This window comes from Morone saxatilis, unplaced genomic scaffold (assembly GCF_004916995.1).
Source record: "Morone saxatilis isolate NCDOM2014 unplaced genomic scaffold, NCSU_SB_2.0 Contig12, whole genome shotgun sequence".
NCBI lineage: Eukaryota > Metazoa > Chordata > Actinopteri > Moronidae > Morone > Morone saxatilis.
In genome coordinates this window covers 24,683,451-24,702,761 of record NW_023339674.1, presented here as the reverse complement: position 1 = coordinate 24,702,761, position 19,311 = coordinate 24,683,451, and the positions used below count along the sequence as shown (strand labels likewise).

At 41.2% G+C, this 19,311-nt stretch overlaps 4 protein-coding genes across 5 annotated transcripts in view; 3 read left to right on the top strand and 1 right to left on the bottom strand.

Annotated features, from left to right (window-relative positions):
* The window catches only part of uck2a (uridine-cytidine kinase 2a), a 6,586-nt gene extending 2,984 nt beyond the window's left edge, over positions 1-3,602 (bottom strand). The window contains exons 1-4 of the mRNA XM_035652629.1: positions 3,443-3,602; positions 1,841-2,000; positions 1,608-1,704; positions 259-401 (exon numbers count right to left, since the gene is read on the bottom strand). Coding sequence (XP_035508522.1) covers positions 259-401; positions 1,608-1,704; positions 1,841-2,000; positions 3,443-3,547 — 505 coding nt within the window. The 5' untranslated portion in view covers positions 3,548-3,602. The remainder of the gene's footprint in view (positions 1-258; positions 402-1,607; positions 1,705-1,840; positions 2,001-3,442) is intronic.
* A 537-nt stretch (positions 3,603-4,139) lies between these two features.
* Positions 4,140-9,342, top strand: tmco1 (transmembrane and coiled-coil domains 1). The gene is made up of 7 exons (XM_035653374.1): positions 4,140-4,364; positions 6,602-6,679; positions 6,771-6,830; positions 6,971-7,017; positions 7,206-7,273; positions 7,414-7,558; positions 8,920-9,342. Exons 1-7 carry the CDS (start codon positions 4,295-4,297, stop codon positions 9,016-9,018), a joined length of 567 nt encoding a protein of 188 aa, XP_035509267.1. The 5' UTR covers positions 4,140-4,294; the 3' UTR covers positions 9,019-9,342.
* Positions 9,343-10,013: 671 nt separating this feature from the next.
* Positions 10,014-14,697, top strand: aldh9a1a.1 (aldehyde dehydrogenase 9 family, member A1a, tandem duplicate 1). The gene is made up of 12 exons (XM_035653373.1): positions 10,014-10,172; positions 10,392-10,550; positions 11,272-11,417; positions 11,761-11,890; positions 11,982-12,116; positions 12,196-12,392; positions 12,718-12,858; positions 12,950-13,138; positions 13,309-13,396; positions 13,540-13,681; positions 13,944-14,056; positions 14,222-14,697. The coding sequence occupies exons 2-12, from the start codon at positions 10,409-10,411 to the stop codon at positions 14,314-14,316; spliced, it is 1,518 nt and encodes a 505-aa protein (XP_035509266.1). The 5' UTR covers positions 10,014-10,172; positions 10,392-10,408; the 3' UTR covers positions 14,317-14,697.
* A 507-nt stretch (positions 14,698-15,204) lies between these two features.
* Positions 15,205-18,666, top strand: med8 (mediator complex subunit 8). Of its 2 annotated transcripts, none has more exons than XM_035653993.1 (7): positions 15,205-15,294; positions 15,597-15,718; positions 16,402-16,546; positions 16,626-16,766; positions 16,886-16,973; positions 17,062-17,322; positions 18,252-18,666. In XM_035653993.1, the coding sequence occupies exons 1-7, from the start codon at positions 15,289-15,291 to the stop codon at positions 18,320-18,322; spliced, it is 834 nt and encodes a 277-aa protein (XP_035509886.1). In that variant the 5' UTR covers positions 15,205-15,288; the 3' UTR covers positions 18,323-18,666. The 2 variants fall into 2 exon arrangements, with proteins under 2 accessions (XP_035509886.1, XP_035509887.1); XM_035653994.1 differs by having other exon boundaries at positions 15,206-15,294; positions 17,062-17,301.
* Positions 18,667-19,311: the final 645 nt, after the last annotated feature.

Below are 19,311 nucleotides of genomic sequence, written 5' to 3'. Positions count from 1 at the left end.
GAGAGTTTAAGAGGTTCTGGTAGGGGGATTTATTGCATAGCCATTCTAGCTGTTTCCACCTGCTTCCAATCCTTGCGCTAAGCTAACCTAACCTAACCTAACCTAACCACCCGCTGGCAGTAGCTTTACATTTACTTTACAGACATGAGTGGTATCAATCTTTCATCTTATTCTCAGCAACAAAGACAATAGGTAATCGTTAAACTACGCCTGTGTCTTTCCTCTTCTGTTAAAAATGTGGGGCTTCGTGTGCCTCACCTCTTCGTGACAGACGTGTATCTGCGTCTGTGTCCACAAACAGCTTCATCTGGAAAAGGTCTCGGATCTCCTGAGAATAGAACATCAGGATTCCCTCAAACAGCACCACATCAGCAGGGTACACTGTCACTGTCTCTTTCTTCCTGCCACACAAAGACATTCAATATAAAAGACACTTAAAGATTTCCTGAATAGCAACCACAAGTGACAAAAACAGTAAATATTAATATGCAGTGACTCAGTATTGCAGTTTTACAGCTTTTCTCTGCAGAAGGTTTAGCTAACATGAGCCACCTTAAAGGTCCAGTGTGTAACATTTATTGTCAAATGGGATTGGAGGCTTAAAGAGAGTTGATTGTTGAGGTCCCAACCTGTTTTTTTTCACAGATTATCTCTATGTGCTACTGTCAGGATATAGTGAAAGTTTCAACCAATATGACAAAAAAATATATATAAAAAAATCACCTACTGTAGCTTTAATTTCTTGCCACAGATCAAGCATAAGCCTGCAGTGTTTTAGGTGGAAGTGAACAATCTGTCTACGCACTATTACATTTTTTTTTTTGGACATGGAGTCTAAAGATAACCTAGCTAGCGAAACTCAAGACTAGTAGCCGCCGTTATTCAGGTTCAGCAAAAGTTCAAAGACCTTAATTTGTCCCTGAGGAGCAATATATTCTGCCACAGCAGACATAAATAAGGACAGAGGAAAGGCACCAGGCCAAGATGTAATGTATGACACACATTTTAGTTGAAAAAATGTAAAAACATTTTTTTTTAAAAATGTAAAAGCAGCTGAAGAGGGGCAATAAGTGAGGAGGGACAGAGGGGATGACATGTAGCAAAGGGCCTTGGTTGGAACTGAGCCCAGACCGCTGTGGTAAGGAGCATGCGCTGTACCAGATGAGTTTCCAGGGTGCTCCATGGCTACACATTATTACATTTATTACATTTGGAGAATGTAATAATCACTGTTGTCCTTAAAATGTTGAAAAATAACCCATAGCCGGAGCCGCAGGTTGCCTGCCCCTATTTTAGTCTATTTACTACAATTTACATATACTTTGCATTACTGATCATCTTCCAAAAGCTTACTGTGTTTCAGCTTTTCAAATATGTCTTCCTTCCTTTAGGCAGCTATAGGTTTCCATTCATTTCACCAGGCTATGAAAATCAATTAGCATAAAAGGTAGAGTAATTAATCCAACACAGCGGACATTACATCTGCTTTTAAAGTTAATGTTACTGCTGCATTATGATGCATTGGAGACGGCTTATAGAGTGCATGGGCTCAAACAAATACACTCCTTTAATGTTGTCTCTGTGTGGACTTGATAATACTCACTCACCTGGAATGGGAAACAAAGTCATAAACAGGGATGTGTACAGTTTTCCCCTCCTTGATGTCCCACAGAGTCGCGATTATGAGGTCGTTGTCGAATGCATCTACACAGAAGGAAAAAGCACAAAGCAGCTCAAATCACTTTTCCAGCAGGATGAAATATCTTCACGCAAACCTTACATCAAGATCCTGAATCACATACACTGGAATACCTCTGAATAAACTGCAGGCTCTCCGTACCTGGGTGGTCGAAGTTGAACTGGCCCTTGAGTGCCTTGGCCTTCTGCTCTGGGGTGAGGACCCTGTAGAAGCAGTCCTGGCTGAGAATGGCCACTTGCCGCTGGTGGTGGTCAATCTCGTTCTGCCCCAGCAGCTCCATGATCTTGCTGCACACCGACGACTAGCCACACAAGAAAGGGAAAACAAGCAGTATGAGAAAATATCTGTTATGACTGACCACATCCTTCTGTACGAATTAAACCAACTCATAAACTTTCATTTAAAAAGTGGTGTTTAGTTAACTCTTTGTGGCTGGGAAATGTCACTCAATCTATTGTTGGAAATCAGTATCTCTTTAAAAGCTACGGACTTTTCAAAATTCTCCACCTCATATCTGAACCGTACACAAAACAAAAGATTGCAGTCTACTCCGCACTCAGATAACAAGTGTGAGAGAACAGGTGCTTCTGTTAGCAGTTACTCCTATGGGAAATAAAGAGCATAATACCAGGAAGTCAAACCCACAAACAACTGACTGCAAAACCACAACCAAGTTCTGTGGAGTTAATCACCTCTAAAATCAACCTGCACAACTAATGTCAAGGAGTAGGCTACTTTAATGACAAATATATGGAAATAGATTTGTCTGCCTGGTTTACACTGCGTTCAAAATGTCCCATACTGCAGCCAGGAGGCATCTACTTCACTGCCTCTCTGACATTTCAATAACTAAATTTGTCACACATTAAGAAGACTTTGCCACTGGGTGTGTATCCTGCATGATGATCTACTCTGCAGAGCAATTGTGCAACAAAATCTAAAACTAAAACGCACCCGTATCTGATCTTCAAAAGTGAGAACACAACCTTTAAAACACTGCACGATGTTGGATGCAGAACACAGAATGATAATGCAGATATTTAGTCTCTCGTGGCGATGGAGACATCGCAGTAATGCCAATGAGGCGGCCTGTGAATTGAAAATGAAGAAGGAGCTTGAGACACAAGCAGGTTACAGCAGTGTCACAAAGAGGAAAAATCCACACATCTTACACTGGATATGTGCTGTTCAGAAATGGACGGCCTGCAGCAGGTTCACACCTTGACAAAAGAGCCAAAATCTGCTTGGTTAGGCAAAACTGGAGAGTTCATTGAGCTTACTGAGCTATAAATGTGTTTTATATTTGTCTCTGATTTTCATGAGTTTATAGCCGGCAGACGCTGCGCAGCTGATGAAATCTCACTTGCCATCCTTTATATCTCCTTGAGTTAAACACTGTGAGAGCATAATGGAAATATGGGAGTCTTTAAATCTAATGTATATATAGCACACTACTTTATTAACCATCTAAGAAAAGGCTTGTTCTGGCAACGCACATGTCATCCTGTTTTGGCTTGCAGTATAGCGGCCTACACTACCTCAGTGCTGATCAAGCAACACAGTCAGTCTAATTGATCCAGCAGAGAAATAAGATAGAAGATGTTTCAGAAGGGAAAAAAAATGCGCGTCATCTCTAAATGTCCTACAAACTAATGACATCCATCCAGCTGTGTCGGTTCACACAGACTAAGACCTGATAAATACCGAGAAATGAAAATCCTCCACTGTGATAGAAGAACCAACCTTGCCGCTGGCTGTCCCTCCAGCCACGCCAATGAGGAAGGGCTGCCGATTATAGCTCTCATTTTCGGCTTGGTCACCTGGCTTTGTCTCGCTGTCGCCTGGCATGCTTCATCTGCAGCGCGATGCGCGCGACCCTCTGACACACTGGGGGTGTCTGCGCTCCTCGTGCGCTCCTCCCATTTGCTGATGGTGTCGGTGATGATGAAATCCCATTAAATATGTGAGTCACTTACTGTTAAATCATCAAGACTGTACATTCATCTCTGCGCTCAAATGCTCTCATTTTTAAAAGTTAGTTATTAATACACTTTCTCACTCTAAATAAATATCAGCGCCTACTTTATTTGTTTCCATTACCACATTTGAGATAAAAAATATTTATTGTTTATGGGTGCACCTCAGGGTAGTACTATTCTTTATAGGATAGTCGTACATTAACATTGTTGTTGCTTTAACAAAATGTATTTTTTTTTATATTTCAGTCCTCATTTTATTTTACGTAGGAGGACAAAAAAGAGAAAACCCATACAATACAAGGTCAAACCTCACCATTCAGTCTGAGAAATTAACATGCCTAAATAAACACCATTATTACATTGTGTCAATTATGCTTTTAACAAATATTTTTTATTGTAGAACAGTGGTACTGTTTTTGTTTTTTATGAATATTAAATGTGTGTGGTCAGGCCGCTGAACCGGAAGTACTTTTCACACGCCTGATTTCCTCACTAATGCTGACATAGCTCTGTGAAGCTGAAAGTGACCCGTGTAATGTGCTCGGGGGGTAATCTCTACTAAAACAGGTATCTCTCGTCGTTCTGTCTGCGCTCGGATAGACGGGACACATCCACCATGAGCACCATGTTTGCAGACACGATTCTGATCGTGTTCATCTCTGTGTGTACAGCGCTGTTAGCCGAGGGTGAGTGAACTCCTGCTGACAGCCCGGGGCGGGTTGGAGCCGGACGGTTTTACTATCGACCAAAAAACACATTGAAACGTTATATTTGTACACCATTGTGCTTCACATAGCGGGGAAACAGTGGCAGCGTTATATGTATTGAAACCCGCTAATGTAGGTGCTTTTAAGGACCAGCGGTGTGAAAGCTAGCCAGCGAAATTAGCTAACCATGCTAATGCTTGACATTAACAAGTCGGACAGAGGCAGGAATACAACTTCCGGTTAAACTCTTATTAAAAGTCTTCGGAGAAGTGCATTTAAACTCTTTTTGTAAAGTAGGTATGGGTTATGTTTTATTCGCCTAATTTCCTTCCTCCCTTCTGCATTTGACACAAAAGAACCATCAATAAAAAGGACAAAAGTCTTTAAAATTAAAAGAGTTATTTAAGTTGTATTGTTCTAACAAGTTAATATGACTTAGAGAGTGGGTATATACTGTTCTAACCATTGTTTGTAGTCTACAAAGGGACGTTTGCCACCCTTTTATTCATCATATTGTGTTAAAGTTGTTTTGTAGCTCAATCAAAATAGCTCCATTGTAAATTATTTAGGCTCTTCAGGTGCAGTGGGAAACTACAATACTTTAAAGCCAGCTGGAAAGAGCATATATTGTGAATTCAGTGCAGCTTAATATGACTTTCATAGGCTCTTTACCTCAGTGTCCTACAACTGCCCCAAATTCTACTTTCAACTGAACTGTCCCAGACTTAATAACCTTTGTTCCAAATTCAGTTTCTTTTACATAGTGAATACAGTCTACTAACTTTGATTCAGTAACTCACTCTTCGTTGACTTGAATTGACTCACTCTCTGGTCTGCCATGGACGTTCTGCTCGTTGTTCTCAGCAGTTATATCTGAAAAAAAAAAGAAAAGAAAGAACCCTAGGTGATGGGCCACAATCAGTATGCATTATTCTTTTAGTCATTGGTTGACTTACTGTTTATTTTGATTGATTAACTCTTTGATCAATAAATGCATTTCTGCAAAACTGCTGTGCAGATGCGACCTGTAAAACCTCTTCCCTGATGTTCTGAATAAGCCACTAAATCTGGCTGGTTGACAAAGTTTCTAAGAAGGTCTGAAAAGTTGTTGAATCTAGTGAGAAAGTTGCCACCTCGCATATTTTAAATTTGAACACCTGAAAATTAAAATGATATACATTCTGTGACACATAAAGGTAATCATTTTATTTGTAATGATAAATGTCTCTGCTGTCTCAGAATTGTCAGAGACACTATATCTTTGTGTCCCAGGTGATATTTTTATTTGTTTGTTATTATTTGTTATTGTTGCACCTGTGTGTGGTTTAGTTCTGCCGTCTCAGTGCACCTCAAACGATGTCTATCTGACATAAAACGTTTAGTTATGCTGACTCCCTAGTGGACGAGACCCCGACCAAACTGCCCCAGCTGAAAGGTACCTGCAGAATTGGTGACACCAGACTTCCAGCAGAAAGGCAAAGAGAATTGACCCGTTTCCTCCCACGTGTCAAGATTTATTTGCCCATCAACACAGGATAACGCAAACCCGCGAGGTTGTCCGCCAGGAAACCCAACCTGACTAGAACAAAGAAAATCACTCCATGTTATGATGCCTCTTTCCCAAAGGGTGTCTATTGTTGACGTCCTAAATGTCCTGATAAGCATAGTCATAACACGGGGTCGGGTCTGGGTGGGCGGCATCTGATGCCTACTCTCCAGGAGACAGCCTTGGTCCCCTTGGAAATGGGCTTCATGGCAACACTGAATAACACTCTCGCTACTAGGGTGAGACAACCCAGAGTGTGAATACATGAGGATGAACATACATGAACATAAAATATTATACTGTAAGCCTGTAAAATTAGACATGAAATAACACAACATAATATAGTTTGCTTCATGTTCACAGAACCTTGTCTCTGAATGCATTTTCCCACTACAGTGTGTGTGTGTGTGTGTGTGTGTGTGTAAAACTCTCTATAACAGTGTAATAGTATATCATGATATCAGTATGTATTAATGAGTACATTTTCTGGGAAATGTAAAATAAATTTCTACTGTTGGCTGGTAAAATATCTCACAAATGTATATATTGTCTCACAGTATATGTTCCACAATCCCATGTTACATAGTGGCAGTGGTCTGAATAAAGCTGTATTCTTTTTTTTTTCTTTTTTTTTTTACAAACCATCCTCTTCTTCCAATCCAATTCTCAGGGATTACCTGGGTTTTAGTGTACCGGACTGAAAAGTACAAGAGGCTAAAGGCTGAAGTGGAAAAACAAAGCAAAAAACGTGAGTGGACTCTGTGTACTACTGTCATTACATTTGATTGTTTTCTTTTGATTGATGTTTAATGCATTCTCTGTTGCTTGTTTGACAATAGTTGAGAAGAAAAAGGAAACCATCACAGAATCTGCAGGACGTCAACAGAAGAAGAAAATCGGTAAGAACCCAGTAAACAAATTGGCAAAGTAATAAGTTGCATCTAAGCAAACATTGATGAATTGAACAGGACCTGGACACACTCTCCTCACACTGCCAGTGTCCCTTGGTAAGTGATCTGTGCTTCTGAATGTATTACAGAAAGACAAGAAGAGAAACTGAAAAACAACAACAGAGACCTGTCTATGGTGAGACACACTTTGTTTACAATGAATGCTTAAGTTTAGAGCTAATCCATCAACATATTGTCAGGCTTACTTTCACATCATCAACATTAAACAATACTGAGATATTTGAATGTGTGAGTACTGCCAAACTCTAGTCAAATGTAATCTGATTGAAAATTGCATTATTAATCATACGTGTTTGTTTCTAGGTTCGCATGAAGTCCATGTTCGCCATAGGCTTCTGCTTTACAGCTTTGATGGGAATGTTCAACTCCATGTAAGTTCATGTAACATTTCCCTCCTTTCATGTAAAATATCTAATTAAGTAAAAGGAAATCAGAGAAATCATTCCAGTAGTGATGATTGTAAGCCTTTGTTGGTCACTGAGAGCTCTCACCGCTGTCTTTTCTCGTTCAGCTTTGATGGGAGAGTTGTGGCCAAACTGCCATTCGTGCCGCTGTCCTACATCCAGGGACTGTCACACCGCAACCTGCTGGGCGAAGATTACACCGACTGCTCCTTCATCTTCCTCTACATCCTCTGCACCATGTCCATCAGACAGGTAACTTCTACAGTGGTAACAAAAATAGACACAGGGTGGATTCATGCGTTTTAATGGTATGGATTTCACAGGTTGTCTTGTATTGAAGGGAAACAGTTTATGAGCAGCAAGCGATGGAAATTTGGTGGCATGCTAACTTGGAAACAAACTAACAGTTACCATCTCTGCATAATTGTTAGCATTAAGCTCAAAGCTAGATTTAATTAAGCCTTGTTGATATTTTAAAGAAATGAATTCAAAAGAAAATATAGATTTTACCAGCACTGGAAAACACAGATTGGAGAGGTGACTTTGGCAATGCTCAGAAACTCTCCAATATTAGTCATTAACCTTAAATCAAACTCCCATTAATTACAAGCCATCCTCCCTCTGTTTTGGGACCAAACTGTAACTTTATGGTGGACCACGAGCCAAAAGCACCTATTGTATTATATTGTTGAGATGTTTAATGGTACTAGCGTCCTTAATTCCTGCGCAGAGCTTAACTCTGCCCTCCATGCTCACATTATAAAAAATAATTAGTAGTGCTACATTTAAAGAGCATCTGACCTAATAAACAATAAAACCGCATTAAGTTATTTATATTATCATTTATAAAAATGTCAACATTTTTGCTAGACAAAATAAGGCAAAATCGAACCACTGATTCCTACTGACAGTGTGAATGTTGACAAATATATAGTTCCCTTTTGTTTAAAAGACAGTCATTTCTTAAAGCAGCTGTGTTTAAGGGTTCCCACCAAAAATGAAGTAAATATTTGCCTCGCATTACTCGCAGGATCATTTGTATTTACCTGTTACTGACGCGAGTAACGCGAGGCGAATATTCGCCCTTTGATCTGGTTTACAACGGTGGTATGAGCCTAAAATGTTTTTCTGGGATTTTATGTCATTAAACGGATCAAAATGAGGCCGAAATAACTACAGTAATAATGGTAATTTGTAAAAAAAAACAAAGAAAACAAATCAGAATTCATACTTTGTCGGGTCTGTGCACAAGACGACAAGCAAACAACTTTTAAAATGATTGTTTTCTGAATGGAGTTCGGATTAATCAGGCTTTGCTAACTTAGTTCATAGTAGTAAGTAAAACCGACAGCTGGAATCCAGAAACGCACACATTTGGAAACACATCTTTTTTAGCAGGATAAATTTGATTGTTGGTTTAGTCTTTTCTTGGGATTTGAGTACAATAAATAAAATAAAGAATATCAAATTGAGTACTTTGTCAAACTGAAACATTGCTTTGTAGACACACAAAAGAATAATGCCCTTCCTAAGGTTGGGGTTGAATGTGTGTTTACGCCTGTTCTGCCTTATTGTGAATCCTGAGAGTGTTTCATTCTGTGTCTTTTCTCCAGAACATCCAGAAGATGCTCGGCCTCGCACCCTCCAGAGCTGCAACAAAACAGGCTGGAGGCTTCCTGGGACCTCCTCCTCAGGCAGCCAAGTTTTCCTAGTGATCAGACAGTGCTGCTCCTACAATCACATCAGTGCTGGAGCGAACACATATTATCTGTTGCAGCTACACTACCTTCTGTTGGATTTTTCATTCATATTTTGTTTATTTAACTTTGATTGTCTCACTTAGAAATTAGAGGAAGAAAAGTTGTTCTTAATTAGTTGATTACCAAAGGATACAAACGTCTACCTTGTATTCAGCACAGGCCATACATTGTTTTGGGATTTTAATGATTAATTGGCACAGTAACATCTGATCCATTTGTCAGTATTATTGTATCCTCATTTCTTACATATTAATAAAGTTTTATGATTAAACTTTAGTTGTGTTTTTCATTTTTTAATGATTTATTTCAGGTTTTTTCCCTTTTCCTCACAGTTTGGAAAGCTGGATTCCCTCTGTACTGCTGTCTTTATCATTGTTAACAGACTTCTGATACCTCCATGACACTGAGGTATCCCATATATATTCCCCTGGGAATCGAACCCTGGAGAATTGAGAAACTGAGAATTTTAGCCCTGTTCCAGTTTGTTTTATTTGCCCTAAAGCAGCATTTAAGTCTGGCAACTTGTGTAAAATAAATGTAGTGCAGTAGAAGTATAACTTGACATAAACACTTAAGTGAAATGTAACTAGTAAAAGCTTCACTAGTTATCCTGTCACCTTCCACCACCTGTTTGTGGTGGCTCTGGTGAGACGTTCACGCACTGTATCTGCTGTGTCAATCCAGAATTTGTCATAATTTTTCAAATAAATCCATCTTGTTGACCACAGAAGGACACATTATAGCAAGAAATAATATGAATAAGTTACTAATTCCTCGTTCGCACTCTGGCCAACAACAGCTATAAAATATAGTTTAGTAGCCCTTAACATAATACACGGTTTAAAAACAAGTATAGGTAACGAATGGATGAGTGGACATGTATGTCTTTCTGTTATACAGAAGCCATTTACTCGGCTAAGTAAGAACGAACACATCGCCTTTGCCTCTCGTTGTACTGTCTCTCTCGGTCGAGGTAGCAAACTATAGAAATGAGACCGAGGCGCGTTCAAAGACCACATGAGAAGGCGTGTCCTGTCTGGATTTAGGGGCGTGAAATGTTCTTCATCTGTGACCTGGCGTCCAGTCCGTCTGCAGAAGCGTTCACGGTAAGATTACAGCAGGTTTTCTCTTCATATAACGTTACTACAGTATTTCAAATCACCTGCTGCGTTAGCTCGTGCTAGTTTAGCAAACGTTAACTGTTAAGCGCTTCTGTGCTAGCTTCACGTTACATTGAGAGCATGCAGTGTAATTCACAGGCCGATATAACTGTTACTGTCCTGCATATTTCAGCCACATTGCTGTGATTCCCTGTGTCCTTTCAGGTCCTCTTCCTCTGACAATGGCCCAGTCTATTCTCGACACCATGCCCGGAGCCTCCACAGGGACCGTGGTGGTCACGGATCATCTGAATTTCTGGGGTGGGAAGCGGGTCCAACCCAGGCAGGAGAAAAACGCAGAGCCCGTGTTTGAACCTGCGACTGGTAAATACAGCACTGTAAAGTCTGCTTCACTGTTTGATGCTGTATTCTGACATGTGTGGTAAACCCGGTGGACCCCTGTGTAATATATGTGTAATATATGTGTAATATATATAATAGTGGCACGTCAGCGTGGCGGGGTCAGAATGAGGACGTAATGTTGCGTAACTGAACCCAGTTCCCGATGCTGTGAGCACGGCTGTGAGGCCAGACCTGCTCTAGATAACTTCTGTAGCAACCAACGCCCAAACCCCCGCTGCAATGTGCTGTTATTAGTAGTTAGCGGCGTAGTAGTCCAATATTATACAATATGATTGTCCAGATCCAGACAACAGGGACGCTGTGAGGACGTAGGCAGCTTTGACAGACACATGTCACAGACTGACTGTGCGTTTTAGCCTGCTGCTTCATTGTGTTTGTGCAGACATATGTGTTCATTAAATGCTGCACACCGTGATGATTTGCTGCTTGATTGATTGTAATTAATTGTGATCCTAGTTTGATTGTTGATTGACTGCATTAGGACTTCATTATCTTTATTATCAAAATACCTGGGGGTCCATAGTCTAATCTGTAGATCTACTGTGTGTACCTTTTACATATCTTGACAAAAGTTTGGGGACCCCTGTGAGAAACAATTCAAAGTTGCAATGGTGCCAGAACTCTAAAGCCACAAGTGCACGGAGCTCAGCGAGTCTGTAACCTGTTGATCCTGATCCTGCAGGCCGCGTCTTGTGTCAGATGGTGCCCTGTGGGTCGGAGGAGGTGGACGAGGCCATAAAGAGCGCCCACGGTGCCTATCTGAAATGGAGGAAGATGGCAGGCATGGAGAGGGCACGGGTGATGCTCGAGGCTGCCCGCATTATCAGGGTGAGTCAGGGTCAATACCTTCTGCATTACTGGAAACTAGCCAGTCTGATTTCAGTGTTGCACAACAACAGACTGTTGCAATCATGCAGTGAGACACTAGTTATTCATTAAAAGCACAAACATGCCTCCTCTCCCTCCCTTCACTGCTGGCCTACATTTGTGCAAAATAAGCCTTTTGTGTGTCAGTGTTGCCTCTGATGTCATGCAGGGTGGGAGCTTTCAACCTCAATCTGTCACCTGCATTGCATAATCTATATGAAATAAAGTTGTATACATGTAAAGACACTAAACTTACCACAGTGAACCATTTTCAACAAGTTTTTCTGTTATTCCGAAAAAACAGGAAAGAAGGGAGAAGATTGCAAAGCTGGAAGTCATCAACAATGGCAAGACCATCACTGAAGCCCTGGTGGATATCGATATTGCCTGGCAGTGCATTGAGTACTACGCTGGAATGGCTGGAACGCTTGCAGGTGGGTTGCACGAACACAAAAGGATTTCCCAAAAGTTTCAAAACTTAGTGATGTGTGTTTTTTAAAAATGCATTGTGTTTCATTGTTTAAGGCCAGCACGTCCAGCTTCCTGGCGGAGCGTTTGCTTACACCAGGAGGGAGCCCCTTGGTGTGTGTGTGGGAATCGGGGCTTGGAATTACCCCTTCCAGATCGCGTCATGGAAGTCTGCTCCTGCTCTGGCATGTGGTGAGTTTGTAACAGTGTGTCACGCGTCTCTTTATCAAAGAAAGCTGTGTAGACCATAACTTTCAGTGTCTGTGTTTAGGTAATGCCATGGTGTTTAAGCCCTCTCCAATGACTCCTGTAACTGCTGTCATTCTGGCTGAGATTTACAAAGAGGCGGGGGTACCCGATGGGCTCTTCTGTGTGGTGCAAGGGGGAGCTGAGACCGGCACCTTGCTCTGCCATCACCCGATGGTCGCCAAAGTCTCCTTCACTGGCAGCGTTCCAACAGGCAAAAAGGTACATAGTCCAGTACAGCCTTATGAGTTTGAACATAAAGTCATTAAACTGTACTAGAAGAGAACAAAGGGTGTCATACAAGCCCAGACGACCACCTCTACAACCACAGTGATCCCTAAACAAAATGAGCTTACACAAACAAAATTGCTTCTAGATGCTTGGGAAAAACACGTTTAAAGTATAAAAAAATAGTGCTGTTGGAAAAATGATTGCAGTAATAAGTGTCATAACTCTTTTGAAATATGCAACACACTTTCTTGTAACTGCTCTACAAGGCCTCAGTTGTCCCTGTTGCTAAGGCCTTGTGTGTCCTCCTCGCACTCAGGTCATGGAAATGTCTGCAAAGGGGGTGAAGCAGGTGACTCTGGAGCTTGGAGGGAAATCTCCCCTCCTCATCTTCAAAGACTGCGAGCTGGAGAACGCAGTGAAGGGAGCACTCATGGCAAACTTCCTGACACAGGGACAGGTGAGGCACATTTATGCATTGTGTTGTATGATGTCAAGCTCGACCCGACCCAGTGCATTCAGCTCTGACTGGTTAAAATGTCCTTGTATAGGTTTGCTGCAATGGAACCAGAGTGTTTGTGCAAAGAGAGATCATGCCCCAGTTCCTGGAAGAGGTGGTGAAGAGGACTAAGGTCATCCCTGTGGGTGACCCCATGCTGGACGGCACCCGAATGGGAGCGCTGATCAGCAAGCCACAGCTGGAGAAAGTGCTGGGATTTGTCAATCAGGCCAAGAAAGAGGTATGTTGATTTAGGTTAGAGGAATCTTTTAATGGTTCCTGCAGGAGGATTGAGCAACTCTGGAGAGGAATTTATCTGAGAATTGATCAGCTGTGATAGCACCTTCAAGCAGTTTGATTATACTTATCTTGGTTTTCATAGCTGTTGGACTGATATGTCTGTTTTTCCAGGGAGCCAGAGTGTTGTGTGGAGGAGAGCCTTTTGTCCCCAGTGACCCCAAATTGAAAGGGGGCTACTTCATGTCACCCTGTGTGCTTGGTAAGTCTCTCCAGTGTGTTGTTATTTTTTGTAACACTCATGTGTACCCACTCCAGCATAAGGACACGTAATCTGAGTCAGTTTGCATGTTTTGCATGCCAGTATGCGCTGTATGTTACATGCAGTCCTTTCTCCCTGCACAGATAACTGCAGAGATGACATGACCTGTGTGAAGGAGGAGATTTTTGGCCCAGTCATGTCTGTACTGCCCTTTGACACAGAGGAAGAAGTGATCCGCAGGGCCAACAACACCACCTTCGGATTGGCCTCTGGAGTCTTCACCAGGTCAGCACAGGACACACAGGACACACATGAGTTTGTCATTAGTCAGCAGTCAAAGTCGACACTTTGCTCTTGAAGATAATAATGTTGTTGCATACCACTGGCTGCGGTTCAGGTTTTCCACAAAGCAGCCAATACAGGTTTATTCATTACCAAGAGGAATTCATTGTGCAATAGTAGTCTCTTTGGCTGGAGGGCAGAAGCAGCAGGAGGATTGACTCTTTCTTGGGCTTATCTAAAATGTGTTCCTTTCCTCTGCCTGCAGGGACATTTCTCGAGCCCATCGTGTGGCTGCAGACCTGGAGGCAGGGACCTGCTTCATCAACAACTACAACATCAGCCCTGTGGAAGTGCCATTTGGAGGATACAAGAATTCAGGTAAAGTATTTAAGGTTAAAATGGTCAGAATTACACTTTTATCAATACAAATGCAGAGGAAACATTGATAGTATTGAATGACTGAACCCTCTTTACTGAATGACAGTAGGGCAAATAACAAAAAAAAAAAACATTGTTTACATGATCTCTACTGTGCTTTCCCAGGCTTTGGCAGAGAGAACGGCCAGGTGACAATCGAGTACTACTCCCAGCTGAAGACTGTGGTTGTGGAAATGGGTGACGTCGAGAGCCTCTTCTAAACTCCTCTCACAGTGTTTTCACTGCTGTGCCAGTAGTGTGAATAGAACGCTTCACTTCTCACGTCAGTCATGTTCGATGCACCAGGCATGAGTACATGAAGCACTCTCTTGTTTGCATTACACCTGTGTACTTAGAGAGGCATATCAACAAGTGAGCCTATTTTGGTATTAAACCAAGTAAATGAAGACAATCCTGATGCTAAACTAACTAACTAACGTGTGTGTGTGTGTGAGAGAGCGAGAGAGTAGAACCAAGAGCCTTAATTAGAACTTCGGTGTGTGAACTGTGAATTAGCATTACAAGAAATAACAGACTTTTGTACTGAAACACTACTGGACACCTGACTCCTTTCTGTCAAAATAAAATGTTTTAGATACAAAGTCTCTGTTTCTGGTTGTTTGTGACAAACACAAGTACTAAGCATGTTTATTTTTCACGTTTCCTGATATATCCAACAGCTGATAATCATAATATTCATTTTATACATATATGTCAAATATGTCATACTATGTGCCATGTCAATACCACCACATGGCCACATGAAAAAATAGCACTAGTATTGATCCTTATATCAGCTAACACTAAGCAATATATTGACATTACTGCCCATTATTCACCTCTTGAACCACAGTGTCGGATTCAATATATATTTGACTATAAATGATGAAGAGCAGTGTGCAGCCAGAATCCTATCTTGCTGTAGTATTACATCCCCTTTTGTTCAAGCCTTGTATCTCTGCAAGCCCTCAATGCTGGCAGCAAGACTGATGAACATACGTGTAATTTGATATACTGAGGTTATTGTTTCGGATGCAGTATTTGTATGTTTTCGTGTAGGGAAAAGAAACAACGTGTTAACGGAGGACTGTGTTCTTCATAAGAGCAGAACACATGCTTTTATTTTGACGACGTGAACCGGAAGTGTTTCTGCCTTGATTGTGTGTATTGGATTATTAGTTTGCAGTACAACAATGCAGGTAATGTTTTAACGTCCACATATTATAAATTGCAGTATGATACTTTGTTATATTATCGCTGGTATTTTAACTGAAGTTTTACTTGTATAAGGTGCTTCTGCTGAACTTATTTATAGGGTTAGCAGTAGCCGCTTAGCTAAATTAGCTATTGCTAATAGCTAGGTTAGCTAGGTGGCGTTTAGCTAGCTAGTTTAACATAACAATGAAGTCAACTTTAATGTAAAGTTGAACTAATATATGGTGTGGTTAGAACTGTTTGGTGTGTTATCAGATAACTTTCTTTTCATATTTCTTTCCCTCAGCAACGAGAGGAGAAGCAGTTAGAGGCCTCTGTGGAGTCTCTCATCTCTCGGGTCGCACACGTCAAAAACGCTCTCCACAGTTTCATCTATAAGCTGGAGAATGAATACGAGCGACTAACATGGTGAGTTAGGCCGTTTCAGTCTGTGCGCTTGATCTTCAGTAGTCTGTATCCGTTGCTATTTACAGCCAACTACACGTCAAGACTTCATGCTGCTTGTTTATGAGACGGTTGATATGTAATAAGTGTGGAGGCTTTGGCCATGTTGTTGGACATAACGTTATATGTTTCAAAATATAACGTTAGCTGTATTTGAACGTAGGGCTTCTTTGTAACGTCACTCACATTACGTCAATATCAGAGTCTCATATTTAGGAGTAATATTGGGTCAGTCACTCTTCTGGGAATTTATTGCTGATAAAATATTGCCAGCTAACTTAAGGCTTAACAAGGCTCTCTCGTGTCATCATTGATAGTGTTATTTCCATTCCAACAAACTGCAGGTGATGCAAAATAATATGACTTGGTATTTATTGAATGAATTTATTTATTGATGAATTCAGAAAGGTACTACTGCTGCCAGTACAGCTCAGTAGAACGCCAGTGTGTTCATGTGCCTCAAATGAATAATGTGGCCAGAAGCTCCTTTGTTTTACACTGGTGCCATGTTGTGGACCAGCCTTCACTGAATATGTGGAAACAATGTGGTGAAACAACTGCACAGCAGTGTGACACCAGATGCTCTGTTATTTTGTCATCAGAATGTGGAGACTTCTCAGACGCTGTGATGTGTTTGTGTCATTCAGGCCCTCTGTTTTGGACAACTTTGCTCTTCTATCTGGTCAGCTGAACACTATCAATAAACTGCTCAAGAACGAGAAGACACCGTCCTTTCGCAACCAGGTTATAATCCCACTGCTTCTGTCTCCGGACCGAGATGAGGATTTAGCGGTGAGTATCGAAGCCACTGGCCCACGTGTCTGCCTCTCGAGGTGTTTTTAAGCAGTTCCCTCTGCTTTTTCCCCCACAGAAACTCACAGAGCAGCGTGTGCCGGTGTTCAGCCATGAGATCGTACCGGACTACTTGCGGACCAAGCCTGACCCAGAGGTGGAGGAGCAGGAGAAACAGCTGAGTGCAGAGGCAGCACGGATTGGCCCAGAGGTGGCACAGGTCAGTTGGTTGTCGTATGGAAGCAGTTTTGCTGTGCAGAAATGTACCACCTTACTTTGCGTGCAGGTGTAGTGTATTGTGCATAGTTCAAACCTCCCTGGTTATATTTTTATCAACAGAAACAGATCCAGACGTTGAATAAACTGTGTTCCAGCCTGCTAGAGAAACTTAACAATCCTCGTGATGACAGAGATGCAGACAGTGCAGGTATGGGTTTCTCTCACTGTCCAGGTCATTTACCTCAAACTGATGTCTAAATCTAAAGAAGTTAACTTTATGAGTTTTTGTTTTCCAGCTATACGACAGAACAAACCGTCTTTCAACCCTGCCGACACTAATGCACTGGTTGGAGCTGTTGCGTTTGGAAAGGGGCTCTCCAAATGTAGGCCTCCAGGTCCAGTGGCCCCTGGACATTCAGGACAAGGGCCCATGATGACTGGGGGTCCAACTTTACAGCAGGTCACTATTGGCGGCGGTTCAGGCCAGCAAGCAGGTATGGGTGGACCTGTGGCTCCACAGCAGCAAGGGCAGCCAGGTAGGAGACCTGGAGAGCTGGGTTAGTATTTCTTCTGACTACTTTTTCTTCATTTTGCATTTTATTTTGTGTACTGTTAAGTTCTTGCTGCTCTTCATCTCCCCGTGCATGTGGGTAATTCATTTGTATTATATTTGTACTATTAATTGATGTTTTAAATGTCTCTGTTTTAGGGTGTAAATGAATTTGAGATGGACAGGGTCTTTATTTGTAAAATAATGAAATAAATACAGTATGAAGGTTAATCATTGCAACGTAATTTAAATTCCAACCCAAATCCAAATCCAAATCCAACATTTAATATTTGATTCATCCACTTCCAGGCGAGGCAGAAATTAATTTTAGCCTAATATTTTAAGTAGGAGTGTCTTGAATTTCATTCTAAATCAAAAACTGATCAATAATCTAAATCTAAAGTGTATATTTTATCTCTTTCCCCCCCAGCCTGCTTACACAAGACTTTAGATAAATGATAAATTTAGATAAATGATTTAAATTTGACCATGTGGCTTTAGTGTGATACATTCTGAATCCATTCCTATATATAAGGTTAATACCATTTCCCTTATCTTTATAAAGAAGAATTTAAAAATGTAAATGACAGTTGTCAGGACGTAAAACAAATGATCTGTTTAACTTTACAAATCAAGACTCAACAGTGGTTTAGCCGTCAGTGCTGAAAATGTAGTTTTAATCAAAAATCCAATCGTGACACCTATACTTTTCTCATTTGTGTGCAGTGTTAAAGAAAATGAGCCTTTCTGAGTAGACATGACATTGTAACCAAGTATTGTTTTATATACAGTTAGATGAGCACCATTTTGAACTATACAACCATTTTCTTTACATTTCAATCACACATTGTACGTGCTGCTGTTTACCTAAACAGCTTGGAAAGATCGTCTGTATGTGTATTTAGTGATTTATTTCTCCATTTTTTTCTTTCTCAGGAAAAATGCCAAGCAGCATTAAGACAAACATCAAATCTGCGTCCGGTTCAATGCATCCTTACAACCGATGAGCTCCGTCTTTCTTAATTCTTCATCCAGCATTTGTTACACTTCAGAGACTCTTAAGGTGGTGACAGCATTTACAATAACCACTTACAGTATACAGCCATTATTTTCATGGACTGGACCAACTTCTACGAAGTTATGACTCTCTCTTAAACTGTTTCACTGACATGCTTATTGTTCTATAAAGTTATGTCAAACACAATCTTAATATTTGCAATCATCGTGGTACATATTTTCATTTTTGATACAATGTTTGAGCCACTAGATGGCAGTATGTCATCATCTATGGGATCATAACAGTGTATTTGGAACTGTACTCTGTTTTTCAATAAAAGGTGTGTTAAAGGACTGGGTGGTTGAGTAATTAATATTTCTAAAACTGTATTTAAATCATATACTCTTCAATATTAATACAATGAAGATTCTGTTTGTGTACTTGAGGGAAATAATAATTCAGCAAATTTTCAAAATATATATTGAATTGTAAGTAAGTAAACTGTTAGTGGTTTGCCTGTTGTGCCATATGTGCTTTTGTCTACAATCCTCGACTACACCGCTCGCTCTGTACTGTCAGAGCTGTGACCTTGTTGTAATTGAACATCACTGGTGTTGTATCCTGACATGGACGGGACAGTACCCATCAAATGACCATCCAACAGTTGAGACATGCACCATGATCTGATGTCTGTTCAGTATTTCTGCCTGTTTCTTCGTCTCTTTGCCCATTTTGCTGCAGTACCAAAGGTGAGAATAATGAGGGTGGACGTTGGTCTGTGTGGCCTGATAATGTCAAAGTGTTTAAGGGGGCAAATGAGGAAGTATCGGTGCTGACGTGTGAGGGGGGCCTCTCTCCACGCCGGCTCTCTCTGTCCACTCCAATCCCTGTCCCGCTGCACCGCACAGTGACCGTGCTGCTGTCACAGCATGCAGGCCCATGGCTGACCTACATACACCCTCTGTCCCCAAACAGGCAGACGTCTCGCTGTGTCAGCCA

Bases quoted from the DNA above. Each gene is read 5' to 3' on its own strand.
- tmco1 (XM_035653374.1), top strand. From the start codon at position 4,295: ATGAGCACCATGTTTGCAGACACGATTCTGATCGTGTTCATCTCTGTG. The intron at 4,365-6,601 runs GTGAGTGAACTC...TCCAATTCTCAG, and splicing joins TACAGCGCTGTTAGCCGAGG to GGATTACCTGGGTTTTAGTG. The intron at 7,559-8,919 runs GTAACTTCTACA...TCTTTTCTCCAG, and splicing joins GCACCATGTCCATCAGACAG to AACATCCAGAAGATGCTCGG.
- aldh9a1a.1 (XM_035653373.1), top strand. From the start codon at position 10,409: ATGGCCCAGTCTATTCTCGACACCATGCCCGGAGCCTCCACAGGGACC. The intron at 10,551-11,271 runs GTAAATACAGCA...CTGATCCTGCAG, and splicing joins CGTGTTTGAACCTGCGACTG to GCCGCGTCTTGTGTCAGATG. The intron at 11,891-11,981 runs GTGGGTTGCACG...TCATTGTTTAAG, and splicing joins AATGGCTGGAACGCTTGCAG to GCCAGCACGTCCAGCTTCCT.
- med8 (XM_035653993.1), top strand. The intron at 16,767-16,885 runs GTCAGTTGGTTG...TTTTATCAACAG, and splicing joins TTGGCCCAGAGGTGGCACAG to AAACAGATCCAGACGTTGAA. The intron at 16,974-17,061 runs GTATGGGTTTCT...TTTGTTTTCCAG, and splicing joins CAGAGATGCAGACAGTGCAG to CTATACGACAGAACAAACCG.